At 41.3% G+C, this 13,057-nt stretch overlaps 1 protein-coding gene across 2 annotated transcripts in view; it reads right to left on the reverse strand.

Moving 5' to 3' along the window:
* Positions 1–13,057, reverse strand: part of ITPRID2 (ITPR interacting domain containing 2) — a 44,969-nt gene that overhangs the window by 19,943 nt on the left and 11,969 nt on the right. For both annotated transcript variants that reach the window (XM_080600330.1, XM_080600329.1), the window contains exons 6-10: positions 12,624–12,660; positions 11,307–11,405; positions 10,589–10,797; positions 8,940–9,649; positions 5,760–5,832 (exon numbers count right to left, since the gene is read on the reverse strand). In XM_080600330.1, coding sequence (XP_080456456.1) covers positions 5,760–5,832; positions 8,940–9,649; positions 10,589–10,797; positions 11,307–11,405; positions 12,624–12,660 — 1,128 coding nt within the window. The remainder of the gene's footprint in view (positions 1–5,759; positions 5,833–8,939; positions 9,650–10,588; positions 10,798–11,306; positions 11,406–12,623; positions 12,661–13,057) is intronic.

Consider the following 13,057-nt stretch of genomic DNA (forward strand, 5'->3'; position numbering starts at 1 on the left):
CTCACGTGTCTCCTGCCAGCCCACACCATCCCATGCATCCAGTGGAGCAGAACTAGATGAGCAGAGAGCAGTGCCCAGGACGGAGAACTGCTAGAGATGGTCCCTCACTGGTTTGGTGGACAAACACAAAACATCCCTAACACACTGACTGGCAACCTGCCAAAGCACATTCCCAGCATTCATTTTGTACTCCAGAGATAAGATCCTCCTTCTTGCTCCTTTCTACCCACATTAGGTAAGTGTTTAAATAGCTTAGAGAGACTCCAGACTCCTCAGTGCTACCCAGGAGTGGTGTCCTCTGATGCAAGCCCTACACCACAGAGCTCCTTGGCCAGGAGATCTCAGTAAGCTCCGCAGCACGGTGCTGTGTGGCCCTGCATTCTTCTCCACTGGACACAGGACGCACTTCTCACGTTCAGGGTTTACCTCACACCCCCATGACCATGGCAGCCTGGGCAACAACCACATCTCACCTCTAGTCCTCAGCAGACCTGTAAGAGCTTGGGTATGGGATAAGACCCCAGCGGCCTTTAGCCCCCACACCCTGCTGCCCCCTTGCCCTGGTGCAGAAGCTTGCTGCTCTGCTCTCGGCGGCTGAACACAGAATTTTGCCCCGCATTCCTTCCACCACTTAACTGTCATCATATAATTAATCCCAGTTCACAGCTCAATGCATTGGAATGTATTATGAAAACTGTTTTGAAACTACTGGATATTCAAAACTATTTTTTTTTTTATATTAAGTTTGATGAACATTTCACTCATGCAGAAATAAAAGCCTGCATAGGTACAGAAGCAGGTGAACGACAGGATAGGGAAACTGCCCTTCAAACTTCTTCATCGAGGATTTCATACAGCTTTCAGGGAGTGCCTTTCAAATTGTGCTGCTACTCTGTTATCATGGTAGCCACAATATCCTGCAATGATAAACAACTTTTTTTTACCACAAGGCAGACATCCCCACCCAGCTCCCAGTGAAGACAATAGGGATTACTTCACTTAGACCAGACCTGGCTCATAGCAAGCACACAATACAATTTACACTGCTGAAGGAGCATGCTGTGTGCAGGTTGCTACTACATCTGGGTCTGGTGGGAAGCTGCCATCTTCTCTGAGGTAAACAGTCATGTATTTTGGCCTCCTCTCTGTTTCTTTTCCCATTTGGTGATTTTTTATTTAAAAGAGAAAAAAAAAAAAGAAAAAGAAAAGAAAAAGAAAAAAGAAAAAGAAAAAAAAGAGAGAGAAAAAAAAAAAAAGCATTAGCCCTGAAAGCCTTAGCTACAGGAGAGAGATACCAAATAGTTCAGATAAAGGAATTCACCGGTGTGTGCACTGGCATCTGGTTTCATGTGCGTGGAATTTATCACTGCTCAAGAAAAATATTGACCTGCCTTTCTATTTCCTTTTCAGTCATACATATATACAGACATAGATGTACATGCTTTGACAGCCTTGCATGACAGACACTGCCAGTTAAGTGGCCAACCTAGCCCACTCATACCTGCCTCATCGCCTTTATCCATGGCAAGAGATTAGTGCTGTATGAACAGCTTCAAACTGCCTTGGAGCCACCTAAAGACACATTACCTTAATGTAGCCATCCATGCCTGCTGCAAAGGTGCCAGGATGTTTTCTGAACATTTTAAAGCAAATCAGAGAAGACATTTTCTAAGTATGATTAGTTTTCTTCTACCATAACCTACCTTTGTCTCTTGCACATTCTCAGAATTCTCCTCTATACGACTACCATGTAAATGCAGTAAAAACTTTTAACAAAGAGGAATCTCTACTACTTTGGTAGTAAAATGATAAGGTTTGGCTCTGTAAAGATTAGAAATATCAACTATTACATTGGGCTATGCTGATATGTAATGGCATCCACCCTTCTTGTCAAGTGCTGATCCAGATGTACAACCTGCTCCACGGCACCTGGATGTCTCTCAGATCCAAGCAGATGAGGGGGAAGCATTAAAATAAATAAATAAAAGGTACCAAGTTACATTCAGATCGTGGTTAAAATGCCTCCTGGCAACACCAGAGTCTTAAGACAAAGAGATGCTGATCAGACATGGCTCCCCTCTCTTTACACTGAACGCAGAAAACTCTGCATCAGAGGCTGATATATAATAATATACTTTTCTCTAAAAGTGTAAGGAAAGTGTGGGAAGAGGAACCATCCAAGATGAGCAAAAAGAGAGGGAAAAGTCAAACTCATGTCCCAGTTAAACTGAGCACAAAATGAAAATGTCCCTTGGATGATTGCTTTAAGTTGTACAAAACATTAAAATATTTTTAGGCATGGAATACATGCCAGAAAAATGCAGGTATTCAGAAACATAAAAGATAAGCTGTCAAAGTTCTAAACAGAAATAGATGATGAACAGACAGGTCTGTGGTTTACCAAAAAAAATGAAAACAGAATAATTAGAGAATCATTATCAAACAATGAAATAATTCATTTTTTGTAAAATAATATTCAACTGCCAATGGACTGACAGTCTCACAGATCCAAACAGTCCGATCAAATAATTGTCTTATGTGTTCTGCGTCACTCTACTGCTGATGCAGAAGAGGAGAAATGCACAGAAACTGTCTGTGAAGCTCTAGTAACATCTACGTTTCTTCCATCTGCAGTATTGGTAAAGCTCTAATGCACTCTGTTTTTCATGAGGTTATTAATAAATTGACACTCCCCAACTTAGTTATGAAGTATTCCGTTCTGGGATTAAAGACTTGCTGCCCTGTTTTCCCATATTGATCACACATGGCACCCCAGCACTAGTCCTGTAGGCAGCACTCCTGCGGAAACTCTTCAAAGTCTCCAGGGATTTCTTAGCTTCTGGATATACGAACACAGATTCCTGCGAATTCTAAATCTGTTCCAAATGTTTTCTTCTCACTCCCCCATCTCCTGTCTACTGTGGAGCTGCACCCACTAAGAGCCATAAATACAATAATATGCTAAGGACAGGAAGTGCTGATGATGTGCTTTCTTCACTTGTAAGGACTTAATTTTCAAAACTAGTTACTGTTTTTGAATATCTGTGTCAGATACCACAAAAGAAACAGGCCTGGGGCTATTCAAAATTTCACAAAGCTGCTGATGGCAGCAACCAAACACTCACAATTGACAAAGCCCTGAGAATACTTTGTTCCGTACATGTTGTACCTATATTTGTCCTGTTTGTTGGGCATTTTTGGAATGGAAGGTACTGCTGTATAAATGTCAGGAAGAATTTTGTTTTTTAACTAAAGAACTTTCCTTCCAGATAACTTTGTAAAAGGTGGTTTTTTTCTGGATGCTTTTGTTTTGTAATGTTTGTTTTGTTTTTAATAGTGGACATTTAATAGCACTGTACGCTTACAGTGCAAAGCAACTGAAGCTTACTCCTTAAAAAAAAAATAAATAAAAAAAATAAAATCCATGAACAAAAAGATATCTACATTTGAGCTTTGCAACAGCAAAGAACAGAATGCCATTTCTGGGCCTAATGGATAAACTAGTTCACCTAGTTTAGGTTTCATAACCTAAAAAGTACATCAAAAAGTACATGATCCAGAATTCTTTGTATCCCCTATGACATGTTTCACAAAGATACTACTGCAGCAAAAGAATCATTTGGAAGCCACTTTGAAAAAATATGCTTACCACTTACAAGCAAAGCTAATGTGAAACATGCTGTAATGGGAAGCCTAAGCTGCAGCACCCTCAGTGCTTTTCAAGCATATGTTAATACTCTCCAGGCTGCTTCAGTGGTGAAGACATTTTTTTAATTCAAATACTTCACATCTTATTATAGAACCTCTTCAAATGCCCTTCCAACTGCTGTAAAAGTCAGAGAAAGCATCCACAGCTCTCTGTGTAGAAGTAAGATGACACTGCAAGGTTTGTAACATTCTGTATTGAACAGCACTAACCCTGCTAATTAACACAGAAGTACCCCTACAGGAGGAAAAAAAAAAAAAAAGTATTGTTATTCCAACAGAGGAAATAATTATCTGGAACAAATTTTCATAGATGGGTGCTTATGTACAGCACAGCCAATACCACTGGAAGTGGTGTCTCTATGAGAATCATCAGCCGAAATCACATTGTAACAGAAGACCAGTGCTTGAGTGTCAAGCTGATCCCACCTCTAGTGATTGCTTGTAAGAGCAGAATTACACATTCAGACACAACAAACAGCATTTTCAAAGAGTGACCACTGACACTGGATGTCTTTCAATTTGGCGAGCACCTGCTTCCTGAGAAAGCAAAACTCTACACTGGTCATGTTGAACAACCTGCAAAAAAAAATGGCTATTTTGAAGTTTCAAGTAAGTTCGCACCAAATGCTTTACTTCTGGGCAATTTCACTGTGACCTGCATATAACAACATCGTACACTTTCTACATCTTCCAGGTGAAATAAAAAATTGATCCCAAACTGATTTTTAGCAAACGTGCAGGCTTGCCATCAGCATTGATATCCACATAAGACAATTTACGTGAGAACTCTTGGCAATGCTGGAACAAGGACAAAGTGTCATTGCTACTCTTTGCCAAGTGTATTCACAAACAGGTAGGATATACTAGCTGGGAGACACAAACCAGCACGCCCTGCTCCTGCCACACTAGAGATCCACTGCTAGACCTGCTAGGTACCTTTCAGCACGTATACACACGATCATCTAATTTTTATTTTTTTTTTGCTTGCATGGAGAAAGAGGGTAAGGTATCTACAGGGAACCAAAGCCACAAAACTAGCTTTTTAGAAGAAGAAAAATATATCTATATTTTTTCTACTCCTTGACTACAGCTGCTAGTTCCATAAGTCACCTTTCTCTGAAAAGAATACTTGCAAGTGCAATGCTGTGTTGAACAAAACACTGCTGAATTTGTAGCACAAGCTATCCCTAATAGCCTGTCATTAACCTTCAGCAGGTTCAGAGCATGCTCAACCATACTAATGTAATTCAGCTGACAGTTCACAAGACTGTCAGTTCATTTATTGAAAGGCAAATAAGATGACCTCTGTGCCTTAAGACCAGTTTCTGTGCCTCTCTTTAGCATCTTACACAAATAGCTAGTCATGTTTCACCTAGACATTGCAACAAAGCTAGGCATGTAGCTAAACGCAACAAGATCTAGTTCTTTAATTACACATATCAGTTAGAGAAGAGACTTAATTTTCCAACTTTGGGTAAAGGCCAGTGACAATCAGAATATTCATCAGCCTTGTACCTCTCCTGAGCCATAAAATATAAATAATAATTTGAGATGAAAGCACAGACTGCGTGAGCCACAAGAGCCAGTGCATTTTGTCACACCAAGGAATATGACTTCCATGTGGGTGCAGAGACACTAGTCTTCTCTGCGGCCAGCCTTCAGATGAAGCAGTAGCACATAGGCAAAAGCTGGACATACCATGCAATTTAGGTTTAAAACAATATAATTTTAGTTTAAATAGGTACCTTAAATTACAGGATTTGCTAGGGAAAAAAAAAAATCCCATACAATTTGAATTAACGTTTCAGTTTCTCTGAGCTATCATCAATGGCACAAAAGTGAAAACAGGCAGTGAGGTTACAGCGCTGTCATCCCGCCTGTAATTTGGTTGCCGCTTTGCAGTAACGTTCTGTGATTTAACTGAAATGGAAACACAGATCTCTCTTCTCTTCTAAAGAGAAAAGAAACTTTAGAAGTCTCAGATTTCAGCATTTCAGAAAGGGAAGCAGTCTCAGCACGCTGCTGTTTCCTGGGAGCTGCAGTCTACCCACCTTTCCTTGACTTGGTCACCGCCAGCTGGTGAGAAGCTGGAACGTGTGGTAGATCTCCCTCTGTACTCTGGATCTATAGGGAACAGAAGATGAATATGTCAGGTCAACTGGAATGTGTTCCTGGGTTACTCCAGACTTCACCAGGGTACTACTTGTGGAAATACTTCTATTTTGTCTTCCACAAAACAGGAAGATAATGTATGCAGAACCACGCAGATTTCAACTGGGAAACATAAAACTAAATGAAAATTAATCTTCTTACTTAATCACTTTGTGAAACAGCCTTATTAAGAAAGCAGTTCTTAGACAACTTCTCAAATGATGAAAATAATATGCCTAAAATCTCAACAGGAAGGCCTTTGTTTAGTTCAAAAGCTATAATACATTTTATTTGGGGGGGCAACAGATGGAATCCTCATGGTTCACATGCAAGTCTACATGCACAAAACCCCCAATGCAACTACTCCCTAACTCTCCCCTCTAATGGGCTGCCTGCCTAATTTCAAAATTGCCAAACAATGACATTTTTGTTTCTAATTTTAATTAGATTAAAAATGCAAAATCAGCATAGTAATAGTTTAAAGCCCAAATTAGCATTTGGTTAAAGAAGATACTCTATTTGCATTGATATCATGTATAGCAGCCACAACAGTACATTTTCTCAATTAGAGGGATTTTGAGAAGTACTTGGCCTGAACTTTTCACCATTAATAAGCAAACAGCATTACTCTTACACAATAAATTGGAAGACTTATCCTTTAGGAGACAAAGGCTGTTTTTCAGAGGTAAATGACTATTTTGCCCAAATGCAGGGGAGCAGAGAAGGGACTCACCATTTAAGTTTAGGAAAAGTGTCTTTTTTAAAAAATTAAATATCAAAACAAACAACAACAACAACAACAAACGGGAACAGCAAGTAATCTTACAAGCCCTTTGATCAGACCGGCCTTCAAGGGAAGATGTCTTGATTTTCTTAAGCCTCCCAGTTTCCGATGGCTAAATTTGCAGCTTCTAAACCACCAAGCCTCTTCTCACCTAAATACCTTCCACCTCCTGTCCTAGGCTAGGAGACAGCACCCTGACCATGTCAGTGGCACCGCTAGATGAGCGTGCAGAAGCACTCCCCTCTCCTCCCGTCCCTTCAGCCAATATCAATGCTGGTAAATGACCTCCGTGATTCTAATTGGCCATCTCAGGAGAGGGACTTTGGGGGAAATCCTGCCCTGACTCACCCCCGCAGCAGCTATCTTCACAGCGACAGACTTCCTAAGGGCGCTCAAACTGCCAAGGCATTTGTCGGCATGCAAAGAGCTTCCTTGATATATCTGTCATCTTTCTTAGGCATATGAATGCACTCCAAATCAAGAGAAAAGGGTGGGAGTTATTTTCACTGTTTCTAGTACTGTTTATTGTTCATTAGACCCTGCTTAGAGATGAACAAAAATAAAATCAAGCTGCCAGGTATTGTTCTAAAGTTTCTTTAATAAAGCTGAATCCCTCCTGCCAGGGATCTGAAGGCAGTTGATACGTATATATTAGATTGCATAAACGAAATTCACCACAACTCCATCCCACACCACATATCATCATGCCAAAACAGCTGTGTTTATGTACTGGCATCACTGCAAAGTGTGTCAACCAAAACTCTGCAAATGCATTGCATTTGGCTTGTGCAGAGTTTGGTAAGCCTTCTTCCTTCCATAACCCTTTATAGTCTAACTTACTTTGAAAGAAAATTCTGTGTTTTTTGTTTTTTTTTTAAAGTTGTTTCAACTTCACCTAAAAGTGCCAAAATACAGTTTTCTCCTCTGGGATATACAAAACCGGTCCAACTATTGAGAATGCAGCAAAAAGCCATCACCACTCACACTCCTCCCATTTTGCCAGCACAAACATCTGTACACAACAAACTGGATCAAGAAAATTATGCAGCTGAAAAGTAAGCCAGGAATTATTTGAATAAATCAAAATACACCAAGTTTCTTTCCCCCCCCTCAGCTGGATCAATCTTTTGTTCTCGTTCAGTAGATGGCTATACAACATGGTTGTGATGGCACATAGGCTCAAACAAATGGCAAGAACTACAAGAGGCTAGATTACCTCTTTCCATTCAATTAAGTCTCTTCAACTACAACATCAGTTGATCTAGAAGACACTCAAAAGTCTGCAGTGCAAACGCCGCACTAGGCAATATCTGGTAAATCACTTTGTCGTTCTGTAAAAATCTGGAAGCTTTCTGTTGGCCTGTTTTCTTCACTCATTTCAGCACAGAAATCACCACCCTTCATTTTACATATCTATTTCACATAAACGAAAAAGTTATCTGCTGGACTGTTAACAACAGATACTTCAAAATGTGTCCACAAAACCATCTGGTAATTTAAGAGAGATCTTGTAATTCAAAGTGTGAGTCTATGCAAAAATAAAAAATAAAAAATGCATTTTTGAATTTGTAGGCTGCACATTTACTACCCCCATAAGTGAATTACTTACAGGAATCTGGGCATTAGAATCCCTTTGGGACAATGATCAATCAAAAAAAATGGATAAATGCACTTATGAAGACGTTAAAAGGCAGCTCGTAAGAAATTTATATCTAAGCCACTGCCAAAGGTGCATCAAACAGCAAGTTTCATCACATTAATTTCTAGAGAACAAACAAGACCACATACAGTAGATTGCCATCAAAACCAAAACCATGAGATGAGCACCTTACCCTACACAACAGCACTTTTCACTGTCTTGCTCAATCCACAAACGTATTGAGTTTACTTTTAGGTAACAAAAAATAAAGATTAACAGTTAGCAATCTACAAAGGCTTTTTTATATACAAAGTCTAACCTAGGTCTATTTCCACAAGAAAAGATTGTGTTAAGAATGGAAAAGTTCCTAATAGGTTTTGCCAGTGACTGCAATTACCTGCGCTTGATGAAAAGAAGAATGAGAACATTCATTCTGACTCTCAGGAACAACAACATCATCGTCAACAGCATTATTTCAATAAGAGGATCAACTAGCACAGCCTACCAAGAGAAAGTGACAACTGTCCTATCATCCAGAGAATGTAAAGCATTCCTGGAGAAAACACTGTCAACTGCACAGGAGGGAACATTCCTCTGCTGGCAGCCAGCAAGTTATGTAAACTGTATGTGAAAACAAAGTCATATATTTCCACCTACCTCTTCCATCTCGAAGGAGTCTTTCTGCTGAAGCATGAGATTCATTATGGAGGGGTTTGCAAGGGGAACGCAGGGCTCTCTACCCGGTGATGCCACAGGAGGCCTTTGTGTCGGGGCGCCGCTTTCGGACGTGCTGCTGTTGGACGTGTTGGAACTGCTGCTGAGGTTGGAAGAGTCCAAAAGACCAGATTCTTCACACAGTCTGTCCTGGGGGTTTGCCAGCCTGCTGTTTTGCACATCTGCCGCAGGCACAGTATTCTCTTGCTTATCATCAGTTCCAGCAGGCAGGCTTGCGGGTTTGTGAGCGTCTGTAGCATTCATCTGACTACTGGCTATCTCCTCTTTTACAGTAGCCAGAAAAGAGGGAGAGTCTTTCTTTTTAGAGTGTTTTTGTAACTTAGATTCATTTTTAGCGTCATTTTCCTCACTCCCTGGTTCAGCTGGACTTTTCCCTTTCTCAACAGGTGAAGGTACAGGACAGCCACTACCATCGGCCTGCTGTGCACCGCACAAATTGAGCTTAGACAAGGTCTTCATTAACCGACTGGCTGTATTGCTGCGATTTAAAGGGGGAGGGCTGGAAGCTTCTTTGCTGGAAGACACTGAGTTCATACTACCAATTTTCTGCAAAGGAGTCCCAGAGACTTGAGAATACAAAGAGGAAAAAGCATTGGCCACAGTAGTAAGCACTTCAATCTGGCGAAAACGACCTGCACAAGAACAAAATATAAGGCAGAGCTTAAGAGGACCTTTGGTGTCATCACAGCTCAGAATTGCTGATCTATCTCTACATCATTGTACAAACTGTCAGTGACGGCTGTTTTCTTCATATCTGAAGAGGGAATTTTCATCATAACCTGCACTCACCCACCCCAACAAATATCTCTCTACTTATATCCAGAGTCCCAGAGATGGACTGAACACTGTCTAGTCCTGTAAGCTGAAAGTGATACCACACAGTAAAAAGAAATGGAAGAAAAACTTTGCAAGAGTGTTTGGTAAACGCACAAGGAGAACAGCATGGAAAGTCTTCACAAAGTAAAAAAGGGACACAGGTACACAACCGCAAGTTAATTTACAGAGTTCTGGCAGGAAAAGTGTTACTTGGATTGCTCCGTCCATCTACAAATACAACAGGACATTTCAGCTATGCCTTCATTTCAGAAATGCTCATTCCTGACCTAACAAAGCTCCTGTCCAAGTCAATAACAATACCGACAGATTTCAACAACTACAGAAGCAGGTCACTGCTGACAGCTTTCAAAAATACTACATGGATACTGAAGAACACAAGAAAAAGATGGATATAGCTACTTGTTTCAGTGTTCTAAATCTACGACAGAAGACAAACTTGGAAGAAAGAGACAGGAATGAAACAAAACAGAAGGCAATACACATCCTACAGGACGCCCTTCATTTCTTTTCGCAGCTATAGATCTCTTTCCTTCACCCCAAGGTGTAAAACACTGATGGTCACCTCTTGCCATATTTAAAACCAAGGTAGAGACTCATTACAGCTTCTGAATGGAATTTGGCTTTTAGACTGTACAAGGGTTTTGCCAGAACACTACATATAAGACCTTCTTTTGAGATTGTTTACGTAGTTTAAAAAAAATTAAAAATAAACTTTGCTTCAAAAACATACTTACTCGTCAAAGCAAAATTTGGATTTTCCACTTCCATGCGCTGCATCTGGGCATTCAAAAACACTTTGATATCTATCCCTCTGGCAAATGATGATGAATTAAAAAATCTTGCTGGAATTTTTGAAGCAATATCTGGTTCATCTCTTCCAAATCCAAGGTTATAGAGCACTTCTTCAGGATCTTCCTCATAAAGCTCCAGTAATTCAGAAACACTAGACAAACGACAAGATGTTTACTGTCTATGTCGGACACAGTGCCTTCTGTCCAACTACTAGTTCAGTCCACTAGCAAGCTTTGTCTATTGAACTTTTGACTCCTACAGCTCAGACTACTTTAGGAAATAATTTTGGAGATAACTGCATCTGAAGTTTTGGTTCACACCACCAGAGACATCAGCCCTGACACATCTCAGATCCAATCCTGTTATTTATAAAGTCAGCCCTTACTCTGCAGAGCTCCAATTTTAAAGTGCTATTTAAGATTTCAAACGTTTCTAAGGCTTAGGACCATCCGTAAGTATTTACTGCAAACCACAACTGAAAACAAATAGCAGTTTTTCAAGCAACCAAACGAGAATTCCCTTCTCAGCTACTAAATGCAACAATGCATATAAATCAAGCCAAGTCCATTTAACTTAGAAACAGAAGTAAGTTTTGCCAGCAAAACAGAGCCAAATTCCACTGAACTGCGCCATGACCTTCAAAGCATAGCACTCTTTTACCTTGAAACAGTTGCACTGCTTTTTCCAGAGCCGGTGGAGTTCATACTTCTCCCCTTCTGGTGGAACTGAAGCCTCCTCTCCTTCGCCAGCATACCATTGCTGTCAACACAAATGGACAGGACCACTGCGATAAACCCCTTTTGTTCGGGGATTTGATTCTCCGTCTCAGAGTGGAGCTAAGTCTCCAATGCTGCTGAATTTCTCTTCCCCCGTTCAGCGTTATCTGGTTTATATTAGCCATGTCACTTATTGAAATACAATAACAAAAGCGAGCCCTGGGACGCCTCAGTAAAAACGTATGTAGACTCTAAGTATTTGAAGGCAAATGCAAGCTGAGAAAACAAACCCCGATCTCCCCCGGCTGCCCCACCCTCCCCGATCCCACCCTCCTCCAGCGAGGAAGCCCAGCCTCGGGCAAGCTGCCCTGCCCTGCCCGGCCTGCCCCTGCCCGGGCTGCTGCCTCCTCCGGCAGGACCACCCGGCCGTGCCACGGCCCTCCCTCACCCTTGGCTGCACCCGGCAGGCTCCTGAGGAAAGCAAAGAGGCTCCAGGCTGGAGGAAATGGAGCAAGATGATTTCCAAGAGGGACTGCGGGCCAGTTTCTTTCCCAATCCCAAGCTATTTCCTTCCTGTGTCTGGAGAAGCCTGCTCAGCGTTAGCTGGTACCTCGGGCTCAGACGTACCATTACTTACTCCTAGGGACAAACCTGCCAAGGGGGAATTTTACCATGAAAATCCTAGTGCACACACAGCAGAACAACCACTAAGAAACCAAAGGTGAGAGGATTCACCTGAGAGCACGTTTACAGAGCCCGGCTCAGGAGGAGCAGCGAGGCTGTGCCGGTGTTTGCTGGAGTCCCAGCAGGGGTTTTAGTTACAGTACTTTTCATTCAGAAACTATCCCTGTAAAGCAGGAGCTTCTCCTCTCTAAGTCTTTTTCCCTACTCCCAAAGGACACCTGCTTTGACAGGCAAAAACAGAAATGGTGAGGGATCAGTGAGCCAAAGAAGGTAAATCATACCACAGTTACTCAGAAGATCTTGTTTCTCTGTGTCGTGCCCCCCCGCCCCCCCCGTCATCCCCCAAAACTACTTCATGTCTGCTGGAATAATTAAAATCTGCTTTTTTTTCTGCATTTCATATTGACTATTTCTGTGGTATCTAGATTTTCTCTTTCCTTCTCACATAGACTGGCAGGACCAGAAGAGCTTTAGCTCTGGGGTAGCCTTCACGACATCCACTGCACCCTCTCCACCTCTCCCTCCAATATAAGTATTTCTCTGAAGTAAACAAACAAATAAAAAAAGAGAAGTTTACCATGTTTCCATTTGGGTATCACTCCGTAGATGATTAGCTGTAGAGAAACAAGAAGTTGTTATGCACAAAGCTCCTCACAATTACACTACCCACAACTGACACAAAAAAGTAGCCAACAAGCGCTTCTATGAATACTCCCGCATGTGCCAGATTTTTCTTTCCATATAAATATGATTGTCAAGTGTTCCTAGTTTACAGCTGATATAAAGACAATCTGGTTTATTCAGGCTTTGTCTAAAATAAAATCTCGCACGGACTCATGTTTACTTGCCGTAATGAATCATATTAACTTGAAGTTTTACATGCAGTAAGTTGGCAATTGTTATATAAACAGACAATTTATTGCTTTGCAGTTGAAGACATGATTACCAGCTGAAGGGGGAGGAGGAGGAGATGCAGTCATGTGAAGATTGCTCAGCTAGAAGAGAAGAGCA

The sequence above is a fragment of the Anser brachyrhynchus genome, assembly GCF_964034855.1.
Source record: "Anser brachyrhynchus genome assembly, chromosome: 7".
NCBI classification, from domain to species: domain Eukaryota; kingdom Metazoa; phylum Chordata; class Aves; order Anseriformes; family Anatidae; genus Anser; species Anser brachyrhynchus.